The sequence below is a fragment of the Pleurodeles waltl genome, chromosome 7 (assembly GCF_031143425.1).
Source record: "Pleurodeles waltl isolate 20211129_DDA chromosome 7, aPleWal1.hap1.20221129, whole genome shotgun sequence".
Taxonomy (NCBI): Eukaryota; Metazoa; Chordata; class Amphibia; order Caudata; family Salamandridae; genus Pleurodeles; species Pleurodeles waltl.
Window position 1 is genome coordinate 1378737222 of NC_090446.1, and position 26320 is coordinate 1378763541.

At 42.7% G+C, this 26320-nt stretch overlaps 1 protein-coding gene across 5 annotated transcripts in view; it reads left to right on the top strand.

Moving 5' to 3' along the window:
* Positions 1–26320, top strand: part of PPFIA3 (PTPRF interacting protein alpha 3) — a 400966-nt gene that overhangs the window by 226501 nt on the left and 148145 nt on the right. For 3 of the 5 annotated variants that reach the window (XM_069200871.1, XM_069200872.1, XM_069200874.1), the window contains exons 11-12: positions 18391–18522; positions 24649–24728. In XM_069200871.1, the coding sequence (XP_069056972.1) occupies positions 18391–18522; positions 24649–24728 (212 nt within the window). Of the gene's footprint in view, positions 1–18390; positions 18523–20594; positions 20658–24648; positions 24729–26320 lie in introns of all 5 variants that reach the window. The other 2 variants (XM_069200870.1, XM_069200869.1) reach the window with 1 other exon arrangement.

The following is a 26320-nucleotide window of genomic DNA, read 5'->3' on the forward strand; positions in this document are numbered from 1 at the left end:
ATAATAATCAAATTCAACCCTTACACGCATCTGCCAAAGATATAGTAGGATACTTACTACAATTGCAAAAGTCAAAGCTAGCTTTCTCTTCAATAAAGATACATCTGACCGCAATTTCAGCCTACCTGCAAATTACGCACTCAACTTCATTATTTAGGATACCAGTCATAAAAGCATTTATGGAAGGCCTAAAGAGAATTATACCACCACGAACACCACCAGTTCCTTCATGGAACCTCAACATTGTCTTAACACGACTCATGGGTCCACCTTTTGAGCCCATGCACTCTTGTGAAATGCAATACTTAACATGGAAAGTTGCATTTTTGATTGCCATCACATCTCTAAGACGAGTGAGTGAAATTCAAGCATTTACCATACAAGAACCATTTATTCAAATACACAAGCATAAAGTAGTTCTACGGACAAATCCAAAATTTTTACCAAAAGTGATCTCACCGTTCCACTTGAATCAAACGGTAGAATTACCAGTGTTCTTCCCACAGCCAGATTCTGTAGCTGAAAGAGCACTGCATACATTAGACATCAAAAGAGCACTAATGTACTACATTGACAGAACAAAACTAATTAAAAAAACAAAACAACTATTTATTGCTTTCCAAAAACCTCATACAGGGAATCCAATTTCTAAACAAGGCATTGCTAGATGGATAGTTAAGTGTATTGAAACCTGCTATCTTAAAGCAAAGAGAGAGCTGCCTATTACACCAAAGGCACACTCAACCAGAAAAAAAGGTGCTACCATGGCCTTTCTAGGAAATATTCCAATGAACGAAATATGTAAGGCAGCAACATGGTCTACGCCTCATACATTTACCAAACACTACTGTGTAGATGTGTTAACTGCACAACAAGCCACAGTAGGTCAAGCTGTACTACGAACATTATTTCAAACAACTTCAACTCCTACAGGCTGAACCACCGCTTTTGGGGAGATAACTGCTTACTAGTCTATGCACAGCATGTGTATCTGCAGCTACACATGCCATCGAACGGAAAATGTCACTTACCCAGTGTACATCTGTTCGTGGCATTAGTCGCTGCAGATTCACATGCGCCCACCCGCCTCCCCGGGAGCCTGTAGCCGTTTAGAAGTTGATCTTGAACATTTGTAAATTTGTAAATATATTACTTTAAACTTCATTATGTACATACATATTCACTCCATTGCATGGGCACTATTACTAGCATACACAACTCCTACCTCACCCTCTGCGGGGAAAACAATCTAAGATGGAGTCGACGCCCATGCGCAATGGAGTCGAAATGGGAGGAGTCCCTCGGTCTTGTGACTCGAAAAAATACTTCTTCGAAGAAAAACAACTTGTAACACTCCGAGCCCAACACCAGATGGCGGGATGTGCACAGCATGTGAATCTGCAGCGACTAATGCCACGAACAGATGTACACTGGGTAAGTGACATTTTCCATATATCCATGCGGCCGGTGGTAATTAAAGGTTGGTGGGCAAACACTCTCTTCTTGTTACATTCTACTTTTCAGCATGGTAAGAACTAAAACTTTTAAGTCAAAAGTCAGCTTTAAATCGAACTTTAGCTAAAGCGCTGATATTATGTGGGTTATTGAAATGTTTGGGCCTCCTTAACATATGAAATTGGTCCTTTACATATTTCAGACATGGAATAGTATGTGAATAATGCTGCCGAAAGCAATCCGTGATTATGTCCTGGTTGAGAAGGTTTTGAGATTTAACCAGATGGAAAGCCATAGCATAAGTGGTGTTAACTTCACACGATCTTCCAAATATGGTGACCTAATTCTGAGTGTCAGACTTAAGTGGACACACTAGCAGGGACAGATATCAGTCTTCTCAGAAATACATTCTCACTAACCTACATGTGTGTTGTGTTGCGATTCCCCCATATGCTTGTGCCAAACGTCAGCACATAAATACATTGTGCTTTGTAGATATGAACCATTGCTTCTAAGGGTTTAGTTCCTAACTTTGCAGAGAACCTAATGATTGCCTCTATGGTTATATCAGATTGTGCTTTCTTTACTTTCATTTTATACGCCCATTACACTTATTATCAAAAGGTAATCCCCGGATACGTGAAAGCTGAAACAGGAAGAAATTTGGTCCTATTAATATAGTGTGATTTTAAATTGCTAGACATACGCCTGTAAACCGTGGTGTGCATCTTAGCTTCAGGGATGTGAAATTGTAACACGACGCCCAGGACATATTACAAGTATGCTCAACCCTATGCAGCACAAACCCTTTGGCTGCCAGTTTGCAGTGAATTGTGGATCAGGAAAGGGCATTGTCTGCACAAGGTAATATTTGTGTTCATATGTTAAATCTGTTCGAACTTTTATTTATGGCTCATTAATTTTAAAGTCTTTATTATTAGGTTGAGCACTCTAAGGAAACTCTGTAACCCTCGGACTGCACTAATGACAGTGGTTCCAGTATAAAAATGTAAACGCACATTTGCAAAGTTTAACAATATAATGCTCCGATAGTGCTCTCCGATTAGATGCAAATGTTTGCATAATCTGGAAGGCACGATTGATGATTCTTTGCTTTCAAAATAAATAAATTGTCCACAAAGAAATGCAACTAGGCAAAAAAAACATTTTGCTAAACTACTGTGAAATTTTTGGTACCATTTCTTTGAAGCATCATTAAGTAAAATGTGTTGATGCATGCTAGTACTTCTAAAAATATGCATAATAGAAATTCGGGGTAGCTAGTAGCTAGTTTCAATAGGATTATGGAGAACATAAAAATAAATGAGCATTGTCAAAACCAAAAGGTCTAACATTGATGGTCAGCCTTTTGGTTTTGTCATTGTGTGCCTTGTTTTGACATGGTTCTTGTCCAACTTTATAGTTGTGGTAGGTGCAGAGCCCTGACCATTACAACAAACATTGTCTAAAATAGAAATATTTTTGTTCTCAAAAAGCACACATTGCCACAACAGTCCTGGCAATGAATACAACTACTTTGTGTGCCAATATGCTCCTTGTGAAAGAATAGAATGCTCTCACGCACTGTGAAACCAGTCAACTGATAGAGAAAGAGATTGAGTTTTCATAAAAACAAAAGGCCTTGGTTTACACCAGACCTAATGAGGGTGCTCAGTTTTTAAAGAAAGTCTCAAATGTGCACCCATTGTTATATGTCCTTGCATTAGTGCAGATCTACACCTTTCATGAAGTCACAAGAATTTACAGAAGTCAGCCAGGAAATTGATCTCCTACAAAATACTTTGGAACTGTATTTTAGCATGAGTAAATATGCATGTGCTGAGCGTTTACAAGTTCACTTTCTCTCAGACCTCTTTTTTCCCCAACCCTGGAAGACAATTTAGTTTTGCCCTTACCAAGAGTACATTTCCAGCCTTTCTCAGTATGGGAAAAGTTCAGAGAATAGAAAAGAGCTGGTGAAAACACCTAAAACGTGCAAGTTAGTAGGTTTGCACAGACTCAAAAGGACCTCCAGCCCCAGGATGTAGATCTGTTTCCACAATATAAGGGAATTGCTAGTATTTAAACCCTACTATAGTATGAGCCCTGACGTAGTCAGAGAGGCTATAATCAGAGCTCCTATGTAATGAACTTGCTGTCAATTTGTCACCATGCTAAGTGGCACCAAAAGAATAAGTAGATTTTTTTTTTTTTTTTTTTTTACAGGGCAAGTAGCTTTATGAAGCATATTATTAAATTCCACACCCCTGTTAGATGTATTGGTTGCCAAACCAAAGTTATTCAAGAACAAAACAAATCTGTCCAATAGCCTTTGAAGCTAAGGATTCATTGTTTGATTAATAAAAATATTTGCAATATGTTAGAATGTGAGTAGTTTAAAATACACAAAAAATCATTCTCGTGCAATATCCATATTGCCAGTTTTCTTTTCCACTTTGGTAAAACAAAACAAAAATGTAGTAAACTTGCAGTTAGCTCAGTATTGGAACCATGTAGGCATGCAGTCATAGTTTATGGAGGTGCTAATGTCATAGTTTATGGAGGTGCTAATGTTAAGCGAAATAAAGAATTGTTTAAGAAGGCATATTCTATTGGCTGTGAATGTGGTTCAGGTTCATAGAAGGTGTAACACTGGTTCTAGATAGCAGCAGAATCTGCAGCTGGAATCAAGCTATTTTTGCTTCCATGGTAGGACTGTGTCCTTTGTTGGAACCAACAAAAAGCTTTGTTTCATATATTTCAATTTAAATCTAACTATATATGGTTGTTGCAAATATACATGAGGTATTAGCCGCTTGTATTTATTTATTACAGACTGTGTGGTTACGTTTGCTAAATAGATTTTTGTTTTCAATGGAAGAGACTCTTATTTGCCATTTTGTTACCCTTTTTTGTTTAAATAGATTGTCACTTTTTGTTCCATACCACACATCTTTCAGGTCCAAGAAACTTAACGAAGTAGATGGATTTTTTCAGGACCTGGTGGGGTTAGATATTTTCAGCCTGCTGTAATGGCTTAGTGACTTGAGATTAGAGTTTGTCTTTGTGTACATTAGTTAAACAAATGTTAATTGTCTTGTTATCAACTGATGTTGTTGCTGAAATTGCAACCTAACCTGCCTTTAAGAAGACAGAAGACTGAAGATGCTCCAGTAGGTTTATGAAGTCGTCGTGTTAAAACAGGCAATGTCACTTGGTAGTACAGCCAGACCATAGTTTTTTTCTAACTTGTTTTTCAATATGCTCTGAACTGGTTTTAAGGAAGGAGCCTGTAATTCAGTACATAATAGTTTGAATGCGTACATCAGGCCATTCGCTTTGGGTTTCAAAAAGTTTTTATTCTCCAAAAAGGAGTTGCAATGTTTGAAAATTATACCTATATATGTGTATGATCTTACAGTTTCAACCTTTTTTATTGTTGAAAAAAAAAACAATCACCTTGCTTTTTAAATTTTGAACCTACCATCATGATTTTTGTTTTTTCCACATTTAATTCCAAGTTATTTTTGCAACTGTAAGTTCCCAGTTCGTCACGTATTTTTTGTAGGCCGATCAGAGTTTTGCACTTTAGAGAGCTGACATCTGCATACTAAAAAATGTTTACATTCAATTTAGCTTGTCTTGGTGGAATCAATTGTACTTTGTTCAAGGCAACTGTAAGGTCTCCCCTGAAAAGGTTCAATAGGGTGGGATCCAGCACACATCTCTGTTTAAGACTGTTTAAGGATTGTTTAGTGTTGTTATTTTGGGATACAGCGTTTGGAAGATTTTCATCACAGTAGATATCTTTAAACTTTATTGAAAGCAGATTTGCGGTCCATAAAACTAGTCTACAGCGTTGTTTTTGTTTGTAAAGTTTTTGAAATTAGAACTGAGTAAGTGGTAATATTGTGATCTGTCCCCATGCCACATCTAAAGCCTGTCTGTGTGAAGGGTATTACCTTCTGGTCTTCCATCTAGATCTTTTAATATGCAGCTTGCAAAATAGTTTTCTTCTTTGCCCAATAAAGTAATCAATCTATAATTGAAGGGGTTTGTTGTGTCCCTCTTCATAGTTTGGCAGCACAATTGATCCATTTCAGGAGTCTGAAATAGTTTGAAGAGTTAGCTTTCATTGAAGAGTTGGGTGAGCAAATTAGACCAAAAACAGAGAATGATTTTAAAAAGTGCGCCTGGAAAGCTAGTAGGTCCACACGCTCTGTCTTTTCTTTTAATTATAGCTGGTATTTCCTTGGTATGAATCAATTCAACTTGTTCTAGGAGCCACAAGTTGGTCATTGACGTCTCGTTGTTGGTCTGAGTTGCAAAAAAGTTGTCATTAGAATCACTTGTGTTTCTTGTTATTTTGCATTTCCATTGGGAAGTGATGGATGTCAGTTGGTTTAGCCTGCAAACTTTTTTTGGATTGCCTTTCTTGTAAGCCCCTGAAAGCATATTCCAAAAATTCTTCAGATCAAGGTTCTTAGCTTTCCAACTGCTTGTTTGTATTCTTTCTGCACTACATACAGTTTTGAAACAGAGCTGAGTCTAGCAGGTTTTTACACATGCCTTTAGTTTCACTGTGTAGTAGTTTTTTTTCCTTTTGAAGCTCTATATTGAACCGCACCTTGTTCAAATTAATGTTTTTTTTTAATTTGCATCTTTTTTATTGCTTGTTTTTTTTATCTTGGGCTATTTTTATTTTTTAATGGCATTGACATAAAGCTCCGACAACTTTATTTGGTTAATTGTGTTCATATGTTGGAAGGAAGACCGATTTGATGGAATCTGCTCTGGTTCTGTGAACAATTGTAACCCATTACCTCTCCAGTTTTATTTTCTCCGTGTTTGTTTTTATGCAGTGTGGCCTAATCCCTCCAAGGTAGGTTGCGGTTAAATAATGACATTACCTGAGAGAGATGATCATTTTCAGTTAGTTTGTCTATTTCAGAGGTCTGGACTGCTGAAATGAGCTGCAAACTAACCAAAGTGTAATCTAGAAAAGCGTTCTTGATGTCTTCTGCAGGTCTCCCATTAAGGGATCTCAATCCATGGAGTGGAAGCTGCTGTCTGTTAGACGGTCCCCTTGTCTGTCCCTTAGTGGGAAATGTGCCTGGGGGTTGTGTCTTCATCTTCATCAGCTTCATGCCCCTGAAGGACAAGTCAAAGAGCAAACAGAGAAAGAGTAAATGAGGTTTTTTAAAGTCCATGCTCTCTCTCTCAGGAGAGGCAATTCAGTATGCGTTACAGAAACTCACTGTTGGCTTTGCCTTCCTTTTTAGAACTGATTCGAAACCTGGAGTTGATACACTGAGAGTTTCCGGGCCATCATTGACTCTGTAGCAGGTTGAAGGTTATAAGGAAGTCATGCTGCTGATCTCATATTGATTCTGGCTCCCTCTAGCATGTCTTCTAGACTCACAGACCCGACAAAGGCCTCCTGTCAGTTTTAAGCTAGTGGGTCCTTCCCGGGCTGATTCTGAACAAAGTTAACTTGCTCTACCTCCAGCACTGGGCTATCCATCCATCCCTCTACTGCAGTCATTCATCCGTTGGTGTCACCATCAACTCCAGCTGTGGAACTTCTGAATTCTGTCTAGGATCCTGATCCATCTTTCGGCTAGAGTTTGCCTTATGTCACACTGTACCATAACTAAGATGCACCCAATTGCTGAGTAAGACTTCCCTTTAGTTAATTAACCTCTGCAGCAACATATCAGGAGTTCAGACGTTTTTATGGGTTGAGTCTGATGCTATACAAGTTCAAGTTGCCCAACATGATGATGATGAGGCAAATAACTTACTTCTCCCTCATTCTACTTGTGCTACTTTATCTCAACTTACAGAATGCCATTGGCCCAGATACTTTCCCCAAAATCTGTTCTGGACTCTCCTCCAATGGCAGACTCAGCAGGAATACCATCATCATAATTGACTAAGCATTTGGCTTACAGGGTACTCTGTCACGTTTGTGACAGAGTGCCCTGTCTGCCAAACTCTAAATCAGACCCTCAGGCTAATCTCCTGACTAAACTTTGGCAATTTGGGCCCTTTACTTTTAAGCCTCTATTGCTGTTTGAAGATGCTCTGAATATCTTGGTTATGGAGACTTGGTCAAATCCATTTTCTGCTCTGTTGGTTATTCACCCTATTCCTGGACTGCCCATTCGGTAAATCCTTACAATGCAGGCCTCCACTTTCAAGGCGAAGCTTAACTTCTTTTCTGCATCTTGTACAGAATCAAAGTCCAAATTAATCGATGCAGTGGACAAAACCACTTTTCTGCCTTTTTGGGTGCTATAGTCCCACCATCAGCGACATGGTGTGTGAGTTTGCACCTGTGTTGCATGAAGGCCTATTTAATGACTTCAGACGAAAGATCTAAGGCGGCCAAGATGCAGCTAAATAGATTCTATGTTGCAGCCTAGACACCACCGATTGGCCATCAGTGTCCTTATTAGATGACATTCCTAGATGCTGTTCACTGGGTTTTCCGTAGGTGAACTTTGAGACAGACTTTTTGGAGCAAAAACCAGTATGGCTCTAGAGCTTTTCAAAAACAGTGTAGCTATGCCTCCCTCCTTGGTAGTGCCATCCCCGGCTCATGAATTCCACCAGTCGTACAAGAAGTTCAGAGGTGACTCAAGGGGCATCAACTTTTACCGGCAGAAGCTGTCACAACACATCCAGCACTGATTTTTTGTGGCTCTAGTGGCAAAGGCAGCACCAAAGGCCAAGGTCAGTAGTTGCTGTCTCAATCCTCTTCCTCCTGTTGATGTTTTCAAATAGTGTTAGTTTGCCCTCGAGGCAGCATCTGGGACTGATAAGGGGCTGGTACGAGATTACATACTCTACTGGCACTTAATCACTTTATACCCCTCCTTACATTGCCCTGGTTACACCCAGTTATCAGTGGACCAAGCCATTGTCCTCTCCAAGGAATTTTTAATGCTGCTCTCTGAAGGTACTACTGAATTTGTACTCTAAGCGGAATAGGGAACAAGTTGTTACTCTTGTTACTTCGTGGTCCTGAGGACAGTGTTTAAAACCCGTCTTGAACCTCAGATTACTGCATTTGTTCCTCAAGAAATTGAAGATGATGAACCTCACACACATTCGACATTTGGCCTTAGACCACAAGGTCCAAGGGGATCACAATACCTGGGCCTGCAGAACACATACCTTTGAGTCAGCCTTGCAGTCCTACGGAAAGGATCTCTATTTTGTAGTCGGAACAGACCACTTCCGGTTTGTCTCGCCTTTTGGTCTCACATTGTCCTTTCTGGTCTTTATGACTTCTATGCCCTTCTTTCCTTTTTATCACTGACCTCATGGTACTTTCAAGGCTACTTGGCTGAAACCTTATTTTTGCCTGAGTCTGATTAGGATGACATCTTGCATCTTTTCCTTTCACACTCTAGACCTCTGCACAATTGTCACATAATTCACTTTACTTTTATTTCTATGACTGCAGAGTGAGAGGTGTTTGTAAGCACAAGTCCCCATGATAAAAAAAAAACATAAGCAGAAATTCGTCAGAAGACACAGAACAGGTCTATTGTGCTAGCTTATAGCAACTTACCGACGTTGCAGAGCAAGGCTTTGCCCATGCTGCCACCAGACTGTCAGTCAGGGCTTCTCTGAGGAACAGTAAATCCTCTGAAGATGTAGGGCCACATTGCAAGATTTAAGTGGGAAGAGTGCCCTTAGTTTCTTCAATTGGCAGTTTTAATTTCAAAACCATCAGCTGTCCTAAGTACCACCAGAGCAAAATAGATATGTTTCACAGTGGAGAGGACTGGAAAGGGAAGTCAAGTTTAATTTCTGGTAAGGTATTAATACCACTTGCATTCTGAAAGTGGAGATAAAGTCCATGAGCAGTATAGTAAGAGGGCAAATTGTAAGCCACTTTCTCATCTTCCCCACCATATGGAGGACCATTACTTTTTAGCTAGTGTGGGCCAAATATGGGCTTTAAACACTGAAGTTACAAACGCAGAGGTACCATTGAAGAACTCTCCGATACCATTGACTATGTCTTAGTGATCTCACAGCTAAACATTTCCAGGGACCTAGCAGAACCCAACTGTGGATGCCAGACTAGCATCTGGGTTTAATCCAGAATCAATATCTCTTCAGTTGGGGTCACGTCAGCCCCATCAGACTGATCTGGTATCGGGTAGAGAGTGAAGGCAAAGCCAGGCGCTCTGCGCTTGAGAGCTAAGGAGATGTACTGGACCCAGGAAAGGCCTGGCTTGCAGAAATTCAATTGGGAGCCTCAGCGGATCTCTAGGGTATAAATGCACTCCAAGGGGACCTGGATTTGTCCAGAGATGCAGAATTGCCCCCTAAAACACATCTAACAGATGCCCAGAAGCAAATGGCTGGGGAAGCGCTAGTTCCAACTGCGGAATGGGTTTCATAACCAACAAATGACAGAAAGACTAACTCTTTGAATGCACAAACACTGCTCCCTGGAGTGGAGGCATCGGGCGGGGGAGAACTCCTGTAAGGACTTCTTGTGTTTCTGCAGAGACTTGCCCTTGGACTTCTTGTTAGACTTATCTGAGAAAAGGGACCTGGATGAGGACTAGGTCTTGAAGTGGGAGCAGACTCACGATTAAAAGTGTGACTGGCTCCAATTTTTATGCTCAGCTATGTAAAACCTTGCATTCAGCTGCCTGATGGCATTTAGATTCATCAGGAAGAATTTGTTACATTACGCAGGTTCATGCATGGATCTGAAAAACCAAAGACAGAAGCCATATGAGTCTGTGACTGACATCTACTTTTTGCAAATGTTGCATTACTTTAAGCCTGTACTTTTTGTAGGATACAGCCTTAGAACATTGACAGTAAAGTTGTTTTGGAGGTCGGTAAAACACGGACAAAACTTCAAGAGTGGAGCTCCAGATCTGATTCGAAAAGTGCAGAAAAAAAGGGAACTGACATCAGCTGGGGTGGTTGACACCTAAGTACATGCCACCACTTCTGAAGGTGGGGCAAAGATGTCAAATTCTGGTGCCACCTATCACCATGTGTGTGTAACCACTGTCCAAGTTTCCGGGTCGAGTCTGGCAGTTGAGGGTACTCAAAAGGTGAGGAGTCTGCATTTGAAGGTATCCATCAGAAACACCTCAATCTTATTTTTAGCTCACTTCCAAACACGAACGTGTCCGATTATAAGTGTGGTTGAAGCGGGTGGCCTATTTACTGCATCTGATAAACATAGATTGCCTAGACTGATTTGTGCATCAGATGCATTCATTAGAATCTACTCTGAGTTTTATACACTAAAAACAAGTAGAATCTGTATTTATTATTCCAAATTCTACACATTTGTCACCAGGTACATTTCGACAGTTTTGACCTTCTGAAATGTGATAGGGAAACTTAATGAAGTCAGGAGAGGATTGCCACATAACTGAATTCCAATCCCTGCACAAACTGCGGTTAATGCATGATTTGGACAGATAACATAATCGGTCCAGATTCTTCCATGACAAAACTGACAACATTTATCAAGATTTTCCTACACTGACCTATGGCAATCCTTTCGCATGTATTGTTTTTTCTTCCACCTTGACATCTGGCACCACTTTATCCACAGTGCCCCCATCCTCTATTGACGATATCTCAACTTCACCCACAAAATTCAGTTCCCCAAATGATCCCTGCTTACTGCACGTCTTTCCACTTGGTAGGGATACTATCAGGCCTGCTCTTCAAGGCTTCTCTAATCGTCAAATAAACAAGTGTTTAGTGGATACCAAAGTAAGAGCAATTAATGAGTCAGGATATATGTGCAGGCATGCCTGGCTTAGAGCATCACTTCTACATTCTAACATTCATGACAACACTTTAAACTTTCGTTTCAGTGGCAAGATCTTATTCTTTTCAATGCCTGATGAAGTGATCAAAAAACACAACAGAAGAGGTGTGATGACAGTCATGTTACAAGCAGTTAAATGGTCCTTCCAGCCCTCTTGCACAAGAAATGCTTCTGGTACGATGTTTCCTCATCAAAATTCAAGTCTGCCATTCAGCAAATTATTTAGAGTCTGAAATTCTTTAAGCGTCCAGTGATCACAAAACATTCTACTCTCATTTTGGAAGAAGGAGAAGGAGTCTTTAAACACTTTACTAGCAAAAGGCTTGCAAAACTATGCCTACAACTGGTACCTGTTTCCCTTCCAGTAACGAGAGGTTTCTGAAGACTATTTTGAATAAAACAAGAACAAGTTATAAACCCATTGCTCTGAGCGACAGTCTTGAGCAAAACAAAAAAAAACAAAGTGGAAGCCCTCATTCTCTTCTACCTTAATCCAGACAGTGGGATGATCTGCATGCTTGAAGAAATGGACAAGCAAGCAGCTGCAGCAGGACAAAGAGGATTGCGGCAAACCCAGGCTGATGACAAACTAAATAATACCTGAAAGAATGCAGAAGTGAAAGATGCCTACCAGTGTGAAAAATAGATTTTTTCCTTGGAAGACTAGGTAAGTGTTCTGCAGCAGTGAGGCTCAAGGCGATGCTAGGCCAGATAGACAACTTCACAATTAGTTTGCAAATAGGGCCTGGGGGTGGGGGATTAGAAAACACATTTTAACTTCCCATTTGTCACTTAATTACCTCAGCATATTGGGTCCTGCAGGTTGTCCTTCAAAGCTCCAGACTTCCTTTTTTGTCAACCCCACTTCCAATTCACCCACACTTCATAGAACATGTCTCCATGTGTGCCGTAGAGGTTCAGTCATTAATGATCAGAGGGGCAATTGAGTGGGTGACCGAGGAGGGAGGCAGCGGATGCTATTTCTGCTATTTTCTGGTGCCCAAAAAGGATTCGGCAGCCAGGCTTATTTTGGATCTTTGATTCATGAACGCTTTCCTTCAGAAGCCCAAAAATTTAAGATGGTAATTTTGGCCCAAGTCCTATCTCCTGTACACTGGGTGATGTCCTTGGACTTGTAGGGCACATACTTCCATCTTCCCATCCCGCAGTCCACCATGCGTTTCCTCTGATTCGCCATGGGGACCAAACGCTTTCAGTTCTCCGTTCTGCACCTTGGGACTTTGTTCTTCTCAAAGGTGATGATGGTGTTCATGGCCCATTTTTGCAGGTCCCCATTGCATATTGTGACTTCCCTTAATCTCAAGATGTTGAAGGCATTCATCACAGTCGGTCACAGACCACCTGTGATCAACCATGTTGCTACTTTTGTCAATGTGGGTCTCCATCATCAAATAGAAATCCCACCTCCTGTCGGTACAGAAGATTCCCTTTATAGAGACAGTTCTGGACACAGTGGCGTTCAAGCGCTTTCCAGTACCCCAGCAGATCTGTGGCATTCAGGATATGATGCTGGTGTTTCAGACTCTGTCTTGCGTTCTGACCCAGACAGTTTTGAGGCTTTTTGTTCTCCTGGGCCTCGACTATCCTTCTGTTGACTCTTGCTCATTGGCACATGTGGGCTGTGCAGTGAAACCTCCGCCTTCAGTGGGCACCGCACAGAGGATGCCTCATGGACAACATCCGCTAGACAGATGAGGTAGAATGGTGGATGAAGGACACCAACCTTGCAAGCATTAGGCCGGTCTGATGATGGATGCACCGGCTCGGAACTGGGGATGCCACCTAGACAAGGTGGAGATCAGAGGCCTCTGATCTCCGTTGGAGTAGAAGCTGCACATTAATTTTCTAGAGCTGTGTGCCTTTCAGCTGACTTTTAAGGCCTTTCTGCTTCCATCAAGGGCAGCCCTGCAGGTTTTGACAGACAGCACAAGCAGCATGTGGTACTGCAAAAAGCGGGGCAGTGTGGGGGTGGCGGGCACTATTCCAGGAGGTGCTGAATCTATTGTGCTTGCTGGACCTTCAAGGGATTTTGCTGTCAGCTATCTTCAGGATCTCTGAACATCAGGGTGGATGAACTTGGCAGACACATCTCGCTGATCACGAATGATGCCTGCACCCATTAGTAATTCAAGGAACCTTCACTCATTGAGGCATGCCTTGGATAGATCTTTTTGCTACTGTCAAGAAGGTCGGTCTTAAGAGTTTCCACTTCAGGGCTCCTGGGGACGCACTTTTTACCTGTAGGACTTAAGTCTCCTCTAAGTACTCCCAGCTCTGCTGCTTACCAAAGTTCTCAAGGTCAGTAGAGTCCGGGCTCAGATCATCCTGACAGCCCTGGACCGGACTTGGAGAATGGTACTTTTGCGACCTTAAGCATTTGCCCTCCCCTTCATCTTCCTCTGCAAATGGGCTTGTAGTCCCAACCACAAAGGCAGTGTTCTTCATCCAAATCTCCACAACCTGGAACTCCATACAGGAAGATTGCGCAGAACTCATTGAGTTGTTTTGACTTGCTTGTTGAGGTTGTCACGGCGGTGCCTGATCTATCCATGAAGTCCATCTACTGTGGACTTTAGGCAAAGTTTACCACATGGTCTGAGAAAGGTAGAGTCAGTCTGTTGTAGGCTAAACATTATGAGTCGCCCTATCTTTGGGCCCGGGAAGGCATAGACATAGCCACTGTCAAAGGTTATTTGTCAGGCTTCTCTGCCCTTCTAATTTTCTTTGGCAGCCCACCCTGTTTAAGCTACCATTTGTGATGCATTTTTTTACATTTGTATTTTTTCTAGCTCCTTTTGTTATGCTGCACTGTGCATGTCTTTGAGTCTATGCATCAGCTGTTTATTGACACTTCTGACACTAAGACTGCCTTCCTCTTTAGGATTACTTCAGTGTGCACTAAAGTACAACCACTGTACAAAACCTTCTTAAAAGACAAGTTGTTGCTTCGGACTATGGAATCCTTTCTTCTAAAAGTGGTGTCACTGTCCAACGTGGACAGTCTATCATGCTCGCCACCTTTTTTTTTTCTTCAGCACATCCCACTAAAGGAGAAAGAGGGACTTTATTGATTGGACCACAAGACCATCTAACTGAGGAGCATGAAGTGTCTGGCCTTCTCCTTGTGGGGTTTTCTGCTGTAAAGAACTGGAAGGCGGCCCTGAAACCAGATGCAGATGGTTTGTTCTCTGCATGAAAATGTGCTTCAAGCTCCTTTTGCAATAAGTAAGGCCAGCTCGGTTGCAGTAGCCAGTGGTGTTATGGCGTTACACATCTTCCAGGCAGCTACATGGGTGTCCGTCCCTTCCTTGCAAGGCTTTACTCCCCTGATTTGCAATGAAGGACATTTTGCCTCTCAGTCCTGCGGTATTTCATGGTGTGAAGTCCACTCCGCAGGTCCTCTGCTGTTTAGGAGGTGCTGCTTGGGTATCTATTTAAAAAGTATGGAATCTGCCAATAGAAACATACATCAGAAGTGCAAGTCACTTACTTTCGTTAACGCTCTTTGTAGAGGATACTTTATCTGACCGCGGTTTCCTTGCTGCCTGCTCTGTCGTTTTCTGGGGAGAGGATGTCCACGTTTTAATAAAGTCCCATGTGAGAGTCTGCACACTATCACAGTTTGTAATTTATTATTGACACGCAGCCTGTAAGGGTGTGGAATGTTTTATGACAAAATAATATCAGAATGCAGGGGTGTCACTTCTATACCGCCCTGCACCGTCAATTTCAGAAGCAGGGTGAGGTTGATGCAGTCTGATGATGCCACCTCGTGGTGTACAGTAGCAATTTCTCAAAAGGTTTCCGGATGCAGTCCAGCACCTGAGTGTATTCAAAAAGTGAGGAATCTCCAGTTAGAGTAACTAACGTGTTTACTCTCTTTTTTTCATTTGATCATTAGAACGTCTATAAGGCCATCACATATTATGGGTTCCAGTATTTCCCCCAGTCTTTGAGACGTTTCCCGTGACTGTGCAAGAAGTAGGGTTAAAAAAGCCAGTAGCGGCTGACTTATATTTACGATGGGGGCTCCTCCTTTCGTCGTGCTTCTGGAAGCTCCAACGAGGCCGCAGGAACCAGGAAACAGCAACAAATCCTGACGATGCATTCATGCTAGTAACCAGCATAAAATCAGCGTCAGCATTGGTGGGAGTGGCCTCTCGCAGCGGTCTCAAGCGCACGTGAGGCTTGTGCGTGCTCTAAGACAGCTGGGTTAGACAGGTGTGAAGTGCCCATGTCAGGTTGGCCATCGCAAGACGGCTGGCCAAAGGCACATGCACTTTAAACTAAAGTGTACAGCTCCCTGCAGCTGTCAGTCATCAGTAGTGGCACCGCCCTGACACTTGGTTTAGGACGGGGTGCTAAAAAATAAAATGCTAATAAATACATTTTATTACTATTTTATTTTTCAGTTCTGGGGGGCATTTTAGAGGGCATTTATTTAGCGGGGCGACGCTCCTCTGCTCTCATGGAGGGCCTGCCCCTGAAAAAAGTGAGAGGCTCTAAAAGGGGTATAGCCTGTGAAGAATACGTAAAAAAAAAAAAAAAAAAACTCCACAAGAAGCGTGGCACACATAGCTAAGAGCAGAGCCTAATATGTGCAAAATGTAATCTTGTGCTTGACAAAGTCATAAGTTGAGTCATAGCGCATAAAGCGTAACCAACGCCAGTAGGCAGTACAATATTTAGAAGTTTATATAGCACCGTTATTGTGGGTCATAATCAATAAAACGCTTGACGAAGGATATTAAAAGTAAGAGTAGCTTGATTGTTCAACATCGCTTAAATTGTAATCAAGTGCACAGGTCATAACTTGGTTACTCAGTTGTAATGAAGTAGCGTGTTAAGCCCTGAGGTATCAATGGTAAACTGGGGTATTCACTATCTCACTTCCTCATGACATTACACTGCAGCTCTTACGTGTGCCAAGCATGCAGGGACACACCCATGAGCGAATGTGGAGTACCGTGTCCATGGCATGGCCCCCACTGGGCAGTAAGCAGTGTCTCCAGCCCCGCTTCCTGACAGTTCTTTCTTTAAATCCTTCCTTTGTTTAGTGTTTTTTTAAGCTCTTAGGGCCAGATGTAGCAAAGGTTTTTACCCATTCTGTGTCTATGGGAAAAAGTGTTCGTACATATGGCCCTTAGTCTTGTTCTTTATATGACGCATCTAAGGAAGGGCCTAGTATGGATTCTCCTTTTCTCTTCGTACAATACGTCAATGTAACACTATATTGGTAAGCACAGCTTTACTACACCTGCCTATATATGTACCTTGACCATACATTGCCAGTAAAACTTTGCAGATTGTATTCTTGTAGGTTATTTTTGACCTCTATAGTCTGAACCCTCATAGAATCGTGTGATTATTGCATACTGGACAGAGCTAAACATTGTTTCAGGCTTCCCAGTGTAGGCTCGTTGCACAATAACAAAGGCACACAGATGCGCTCTATCTCCGGTTAGATAGATTTGGGATAGGACATGTCAGCTTTTCTAGGCTATTTACCTCTGGTAAATCATATCAAATGTAAAAACCCCATGAAGGTTGATAGTCCCAACCTCAGACTTCCTAAAACCTATTCTGAGGCAGCAGTGCTATAGTCCGAACAACTATGGGTTCAAAATCCACACTGAGACGTGATGAGTTATATCCTCATACAGCCAACCCTCTCCTACGGAACAGGACTTACCTTCTATGTCAACAGAAGTCTTGGACTTTGAAACCCTGTCTGGATCGCTGCTTAGAATGGACCAGAACTCGCCAAATGAAAATCCCTGAAGCAGGATACGGGCTTTGTGATGATCAGCTGTGGACTAAAAATTGTGGCACAAAATGCACAGCTTTAAACACGTCTTTGATAACATATGCGAAGAGAGTCCCTGTTTTATTTAAATTTAAATGAAAGTGAAAGATCAACCAAACATTCCCCTTCAGAGAAGGATAGGCTGCAAGATAAAAGTAACAACAAATAACTAGAGCAGCAGGAAAAGTGCTTTTCTGAAACCTGCAAACAGCCAAACAAAATAGAAACTTGATGAGACAGCAGGTGGTACTTAGAGTACGTGCTTACCAGTGTGTAGAGACGTGCGATTCTTGCTACACTTTGACTAAGGATTTTTTTAAATAACAGCATCTTTTTGGGGATACTTTTCTGGTTCACGCAATTGCCAGTCAGTGGATGTCCCCCTAAAATTAGGCTGATACTTTATGCGGTGAGCTGTGAATTCGCAAAGACACAACCCACGTTTTAGTGTGACAAACTTTTGTGATCCACCTAGCTTTGATGGACATGAAGTGGGCCATATTGTAATGTAATAAAGCATTGTGTGGTAGCTCATTGTTATTTGCAGACAGAGAATTTACAATTGAAATGGTCACTAAATTTGCCCAGACACACAGTTTTATAGATAAAACTATACCGCACACCAGTCTGGTTTCAGTGAATATTATTAATTGCCCATCACCAAGTAAGTTTTCTTGATTTGTTCTGATTATACTACAATCTGTTTCTATCACAATTACATTCATTTTGCTTTCCTAATTGCTGAATATGTACAGTTCATTTACAGGTATTAACATTTTGTTTTGTCTTTATTGTGACATCCTCAAGCTTTCATTTTACACTTTGGTACCCCAGCAGGATTGTCAGATAGTTCACTATATTTTTCTTTCTCTGACTGCAAGGTGAGTGGAGTTCGTAAAAACCAGCCTGTGTGTTAAAAAATAAGCAGCAGAAGACAGATCCTGACATTTGACCTCTGTCTTTGAAGCACAGCAATGTGACACTATAAATGCAGAATTTAAAGGCATCTTTATTTATTGCCATAGACTTTAAAGACCAACCAAAAAATCAGATTGTGACTCGCAGTTTAGGAAACATTGATCTAGGGTCCTCTCTTGTATCCCCGATGCCCCTGAAAGTACTGAGCTCTCTTGAAGGGCAACCAGCTCTTTTGATGAGACGTGAGCGCCTTGACCACCCATGAACTTCCTTGAGAAGCCACGGTTCCTTCGCGTTGTTCCCTCCCTCCACCATTTATTGAGGATCCCGGCTCATGTTTTGACGTGTTTCTTTCCAGGCTCGGCAGCGGGAGAAGATGAATGATGAACACAACAAGCGTCTGTCTGAAACAGTGGACAAGCTCCTATCCGAGTCCAACGAAAGGCTACAGCTGCACTTGAAAGAGAGGATGGGGGCTCTGGAGGAAAAGGTATGCCACCACTGTTTACAGAGCTCTTCATCCACTAGAAACAGGCCTTATATGTACACAAGCACCATCAGTATGTTAATAGCAGCCATTTAACATTTCCATCTATTACCACGTGCCAACATGTCCTTTCTGCTTCTCGTACCATAGCCATATCCTTTTATTCCTTCAGCCATTCCTTACAAGCTATGTATTCTTCTAAACAACCCTCCTATGATCTGTGCCCAGCTCTGTTTTACGATTCAGTCATTGTCGATGATCCTTTTCCACAGGTAACTGTTGGTTGAAATCAGTTAGCTGGAGTTTGCCAAAACGTTCCCTCATGACTTCAACAACGCATCATGATCAGTTCAACACCCAACTTTGAACTGTTCTCATTTGTGTTCTGTAACCAATCAAAACGGGCCTTTCTGTATGTCTCCTTTAGTGTTTCTCTGGAGGATCATGGTCCTATTATATGACCATCTCTTGGATTGATGGCAAGTTATTTCTCAAAACCCGAACAGACTTCTTCAAATAAAACAACTTTCTAGAATGCTTATAGTTGGTGATTGTAAGAGGTGCAGGGCTGGGTAAGGAGAGCTGTTTGTTTCTGATCACTGAGTAGCCCCTTTAACATGCCTTCTTGAACACTGTAACAATAACCATGAACCTTTCAGCGCAAGCCATTATTGCTTAAAACAATCACACCATCTATGCATTACCATTATTTGTTTATTCAATCAAGTTAACCTCTTGAACCTATCACCTAAACCCCAGATTTCAGACTGGGCGCGGGACACAGGTGAGGCGAATGTCAAATGGGAGCGTAGACTTCCTCCTCCTCTGCCATCCCCAAAATGCAGTTGGCACTTAAAATGTTTACATAATCACGTCTGTCTCCTAACTGTTCCATTCATTTCCTGGGACTGATTGTTGTCCTTGTTGATAGCACAATTATGCAGCTGTTGCCCACAAAGTCATTATCACTGTTCTGTAGCAATGCCCTGAATGTTAAATTCTGGTATGTGGGAGAGTTAACAATCAGCTATTGCTTTTCCACTCATATGATGAGGTCATCATTGTATTTCTAAGTGAGAAGAGGTGTCTGAAGATTCACCCTCTAATTCGGCATTGTGCATTTCCTTTACAATGATCCACACGTTTTTCCCAGTTTCTTTAATGTTGCAGTGTTTCCCTGAACACCATCATTTTACTTTGATGGTGTGGTAAGTTTCAAGATAACCCCCTATTTTTTCTGTGAAAGCCACACTTTCTTTCAATGGCTCTGCAGGCTCCTAATATATCCACAAGTGCCTCCATGTTCACCTGACGTTGCCATAGAGTGTTTTGATCCATCAACAGTAGAGGAACACATAGTATGAAGTGGACCATAGTGAAGGTTCTGACTCCAACGATGGGAAGGAAAGGTCTTTAAAAGAAGCTTACGTGCAGGAATACTGTAAGTAGTGTCAGTGGTGAACAAAACAGAGCTCTGAAAATCCAACCACTCCTTTTTGGCTGACACAGCCTATTACCTTTAGTATTTATTGAGAGGAGGCTTGCCTCTACAGGTCCTTCTCCAATAGAGCGCTTTCCACTCTGCCACTTATGGCAGGCCACAACATGTCCTTCTTCCAATTGCAGAAGATATTCCACTCAGCCTTTATAACTGGAAACTCTCCCTCTGGGCATCCATTACTGATTTAATTCCTTTGTCTCTTCAGCTGGTCTGCACCTCTCTGATTAGGTTAGAAGGCCCTCTCCTCTGCCTCTGTAATTCATGTAAGATTCCCTCCAACATTTCCATTGCTTTTTAATATATGTCATTCCTTTTTCTGATTTGTATTGCTATCATAGAAAATTACCCACTATCTTTGATAGATTTCTCTTTGTAAGTGTTTTGCTAACCATATTTTCTTCTCAGTATGTTGGGTCCTGCTTTTACTTCTGCCTCATCTGTTGTAGCATTGCAACCTCCAGCCAGTCTTGTTTGGGACAGAAAGGTCCGACTTGTCTAGCCTTACCTTAGGTGGAGGTCTTTCTTATGTTCTCCTTTATCTTTCCTTCTCTTGTTTTCTGCTTTTGGTGCAAAGAACACTCTTTCCGAAGAGATAGCTAGCATGAAAAAGCTGCAGGATGAACTCATCGTTAACAAGGTTAGTGGCCATGTGCAGTTGTGCATTTCCTAGTTTGGTTTTCACTTGATATTGTGTGACTGTAACAAAGGAATTTTAGAAAAGTATTATTGTAGAATTTTCATCAATGGCCTGTATATTTTGTTTATGAGTGATTACCTTTACTTGTATGGGTCTGAGTAGCGGTATTTTAATTGTTTATGTGGATTTAGGTCGACCCTTGAATGGGTGACTTGTTTTTCCCAACTCGGCAACACATACATATTTACCAAATATGTATGTGCTGCGGAGATGGGAAATGCAAGTGTAAAGTGATGGGGTCAAGAGTGGTTGCCCAGAGTGTAAAACCACTGGCAGAAGGAAGATAAGAGGACAAAAATACAGCTTAGGGAAGTAGAATAATGGCAAGCTTGATGTAGGAAGCAGGCCTGGTGTGTGGTGGATACCCAAGGTACTTACACCTTAAACCAGGTCCAGGTATCCCCTCTTAGTGAAGTGTAGGCAGTATCTAGAAGCCAGGCTCTCTACAGGTAACTGTGGATGAGCAGCCAAGGCATATCTAGGAGACATGCAAAGCTCATGCAAAACCACTGTAGTCACACATCACTTACACACATGAAAGAAAACACTCAGTTGTACAAAAATAAAGGTACTTTATTTTTGGTCACACAATATCATTAAATACTAGAAGGGCAACCCTCCAATAGGAGGTAAGTAAAACACTAATTATATACACTAGTAAACAGTAATAGGCATAGACAAGGTTAGAAAGCAGTGCAAATGCAGTTAGACAATAGTGACCCTAGGGGTCTAGAGCCTAGGGAGAGCCCAAACCATATACTAAAAAAATGGAATGCGTACACAGAACTCCCACCTAGGTAAGTGGAATGTGTAGAGGGGAGCTGGGAGTACTAGAAAACCACAGAGGTAAGTAACTCAGTACCCCCCAGCGACCAGGAAAGTAGGAGTGAATCACTGGAATTTCCCCAAACCACCCAAAAGGAAGGAAAAGAAGAAAAGAAGACACCCAGACAAGACTGCAAGAAACCAGCGGTGGATTCCTGGAGAGGAAACCTGTGGAGAGAGGGAACCAAGTCCAAGAGTCACAGTGGTGTCCAGGAGGATTTGGAGCTACTACCCACCCAGCTGTACTTGCAGGAGTTGGTCGATGGTGATGATCAAGTCAGCACTGCAGTCCTGGAGCCGAAGGAGAGTTCCTGAGAGATGCAGAAAATGTCCCACGCTGGCATTATGATTGCAGACTGTTGTCGGTGCAAGAATTCCACCAACAAACCCTGGCAAAGGCAAATTTGCGGTTGGCGGAAAAGTGCAGCTGCCGGGGACCAGCAAGACCCTGGAGGATTCAACCAGGAGGGGGAGTCACAGGGGGCCCTCAGTGACACAGAGGGCCCACAGGAGCAGAGGCAGCACCCAAAGGAGTCCCGCAGGACGGGGACACAGAAGTTGCAGAATTAGCCTACGCAGCACACAGAAGAAGGGTCCCATGCCGCAGGAAAACCACGCAGAGGGCTGTGAGTTGCAGGAAGGAGTGCTGGGGGCTGGAGCTGTACGCAGCCTGAAGTTCCCTTGGAGGAGATGCAAACAAGCCTTGGCAGCTGCAAGAGATGCAGTGCACAAAGGTACTGTCCTGCGTAGAAAGGCAAGGGCTTACCTCCACCAAAGTTGGACAGCTGGCAGAGATGACCAAGAGGACTAGTTTGGATCACCACCCGTGATGCAGGATCCACGCAGCTCAGGATGAGAGGAGATCCACGCAGCCGGTTGTCATTGCAGCAGGTGCCTGTGGGTGCAGGGGAGTCACTCCTTCACTCTAAGGGAGATTCGTTCTTCCTTCCCATGCAGGCTGAAGACACGCCGCCCTCGGTGAATGCACAGCCGTTGGAAATGTTGCAAAAGCTGGCAGAAACCATGGAAACAACGTTTCAGAAGAGTTCTTCTACTTGGAGGCAGATTGTCGGGTCCTGGAGGGTCCAGTCGCAGGGAAAAAGTAAAAGCAGATGTTGCAGAGGAATCCTGCTGGAATCTTGCAAGCCGAATCAAGACGCACCCAAGAGAGAGAGAGAGAGAGACCGTAAATGGCCCTGAAAAGAGGATTGGCCACTTAGCCAGGTGACCACTTATCAGGAGGGAGCTCTGATGTTACCTGCCTGGGCCTTGCCACTCAGATGCTCCCAGAGGTCCATGCCAACCTTGGATTCAAGATGGCAGAAACCAGGGACCCTCTGAAGGAGCTCTGGGCACCACCTTGGGGTGGTGATGGATAGGGGAGTGGTCACTCCCCTTTTCGTTGTCCAGTTTCGTGCCAGAGCAGGGGCCGGGGTCCCTGAACTGGTGTGGAGTGGTTTATGCACGGAGGGCTCCAAATGTGCTCTTCAAAGCATACCAGTGACTTGGGGAGGCTACCCCTCCCCAGCCCGTCACATCTGTTTTTAAAGGGAGAGGGTGTTACGTCCCTCTCCCAAAGGAAATCCTTTGTTCTGCCTTCCTGGACATAAGATCAAGCAGCAGGAGGGCAGAAACCTGTCTGAGGGGTGCCAACAGCTTGGGCTGCCCGGAAAACTCTGGAAGACTGGTGGCAGCAATGCTGGGGGAAAACAAAATTTGGTAAAATTAGAACGTCTGAAATTTTTTAAAATTGTTAATATATTTTAGTTATAATGTGTTAGGAAATGCTTAGGCTTAAATTAAAGACAATGGTGCATGCTATGATAAAGCAAGGTTAGGTTTAAGGTTACGTTTAGTGTATAGATTGTTGTGGGTGTGGCAAAGATGTTGGTGCCACCGAAACCAAATGACCACAGCAGCATGAGTAGAAAAATACTAAAAGCTATAAGCCTGAATGAAAATACTCTGTACGTGTGTGCTGGCAGTTTCATCATGATAATTAATTCTTGTAGATACAATTAAACCTTAGAAGTTAATCATTAAGATGCTGCAATAAGTGCAGGAACATAAATATTTCCCTGATGGATCGACCCTCTGATTGTACATATCACTAATTTTGTGTACAGACTTCAGTGTCTATGGCATTGATGAAGCTTTTTATGTAGAGTGAGTTAAGAAAGACTGCGAGTTAGGAGATTATTTAGTAATACAGAATGGAGCAATATTGTGTGAGATACCTACATTCAGTCAATCGCTTTGAGGCTAATTTCAGATGATTAGTTAGTTCACATGAAGCTCCTTCAAAGAGAAATTCTTAAGGTGTTCATCAAAACTCAACTTTATTAAACTTTTACATGCTGATGATGTCATTAAAGATTGATTCCTTAATATTTGTAAAATAAACATAGATTTTGGGAGGTCTTCAGGATGTTAAGATCTCCCAAAAGCAAGAAATACCCTCTGTTTTATTGATGCTGCAACATACTGTCTCTGTCAACCTTGTCATATTTTACCTTATTTACTTAGCTTAGTAGTCAGAGTTCTGACATTCCTCAGAGTGCTCTTAGATTCGATATCCTGATATACCCACACCACCGTGCACCAGTCAGTTTGTTAAGAAACTAATATTTGTCATAAAGGTAATGATGGTAATAACCCTTCACTAAGTGTAGAAAACACTTGTTTTCTTAGCAAACCTCATCCGCCAGGGTAACCCCTTGTATAGCATGCATCATCATTGAGGCCATCCCGTTCCCCTGCAAAACGAGGCGTGCTGCGACCTACAAAATATATGTGGGAGCACTAAAAGATGCTAAAATAGTGTAGAGTGATGAAAAATAGGTGCGGGGGTCCTTTTTATACCGACTAGCAAGTTACCTACTAGGCAGATATTTTTAAAGTTTCACCATTTATAAATAGAACCCCCCCCCACTCCTATAGCATCTAAATGTAATATCAGATTTCTACTTTAATCAAGGAGTGTCCATACTGAGCGTTGTGCAATCCCTCAACATTGGATAAAGAGGTATTCTTGTTTCTTCCAGCTCACTTTGATGCTGCTGGCCTGCATGGCTTGTTATAACCATTCACTTTCTTCCTTCTCCAGGAGCAGCTCATGGCTGAGATGGACAGGATGCAGCTGGAAATTGATCAGCTTCGAGGACGACCCTCATCCACATATTCCAGGTACCTACTTCACCAGTGTAATGTCCCTGCTGGGCAGATTATGTAATTCAGGGATTGGGATTGCCTGTGGTTGAACTTTTGCATCCTGTGTGCATGTGTGAGTGTTGTGATTGTTTCTTATCTGATTGCCTTTGCTTCCTTTGCAACTCCTGGTACATTGTATGTGACTGCTTGTAATCCTTAGAACTACCTTTGTCTCTTATATGAATACCTACCTGTACGCATTGAGCCCTTACTAGTTTGGAAGTGTTTGAAGTTTTAGTCTTTCCTCTACATTATTTTACGTCCAATCCCCATCAGTCATGTCCATGGGAAGTCAAATTTAATTGTGAGATGGTATATCAAAAGTCCGAAGTGCATATTTTTAAAGCATGGAAGTGATCAACCCAGTATGCTTATGACAAATTGACAATGAGTGGCGTCGAGCACGTACCCCTTCATAGACAGGAGAGAGGAGCTGTTATATAGTACCATAAGACGACGAATGCCTAAGGCCTATACTGGAATTCCACCCACTCAATCAATCAATCAATCGAAGCATTTGTAAAGGGCACTACTCACCCATGAGGGTCTCAAGGCGCTGAGGGGGTGGGGGACTGCTACTGCTCGAACAACCAAGTCTTGAGGTGTCTCCTGAAGTTAAGTAGGTCCTGTGTCTGTCGCAGGTGGGTGGGAAGAGTGTTCCAAGTCTTGGCAGTGAGGTGGAAGAATGATCTGCCACCGGCGGTCGTTTTGTGGATGCGTGGGATGGTGGCGAGGGCAAGGTCAGCGGAGCGAAGCTGTCTGGTTGGGGTGTAGAAGGAGAGCCCTCTGTTGAGGTATTCTGGTCTGTTGTTGTGGAGTGCCTTGTGAGTGTGGGTGAGGAGTTTGAACGTGATTCTCTTGTTGACGGGGAGCCAGTGCAGGACTCTCAGGTGGGCTGTGATGTAGCTGTGGAGGGGGATGTCCAGGATGAGGCGTGCAGAGGCGTACTGTATGCGTTGCAGTCTTTTCTGGAGCTTGGCTGTAGTTCCTGCTTAGATGACGTTTGCTGTAGTCCAGTCTGCTGCTTACGAGGGCTTGGGTGACCATCCTTCTGGTTCCAGTGGGGATCCATTTGTAGATCTTCCAAAGCATGCAGCGGGTGTTGAAGCAGGAGGAGTAGACGGCGTTGACTTGCTGGGTCATTGATAGCGATGAGTCCAGGATGAATCCCAGGTTGCGTGCGTGGTCGGTGGGTGTCGGTGCGGTTCCCAGTGTGGCAGGCCACCAGGAATCATCCCAGGTGGAGGGGTGGAGCCGAGGATGAGGACCTCAGTTTTGTCAGAATTCTGATTCAGGCAGCTGTTCTTTATCCATTTGTCGATGGCCTTCATTCCTTTGAATTCCCACTGAATCTCTTTCTATGGAAAGACAAATTCAAAATGCTCACTCTCTCATATTCTTTCTGCTACTGGCTCAGGAGATTGGATGGTGTCACTGGACTTGCAGGACACGTATTTCCAGATTCCTGTCGTGCAGTACTACAGGAGCTATCAGTGACTGAAGATGGGGGTCTTCTATCTTACTTTTGCCCCTTTGGTGTTCACTAAAGTGAGTGGCAGTGGTCGCTG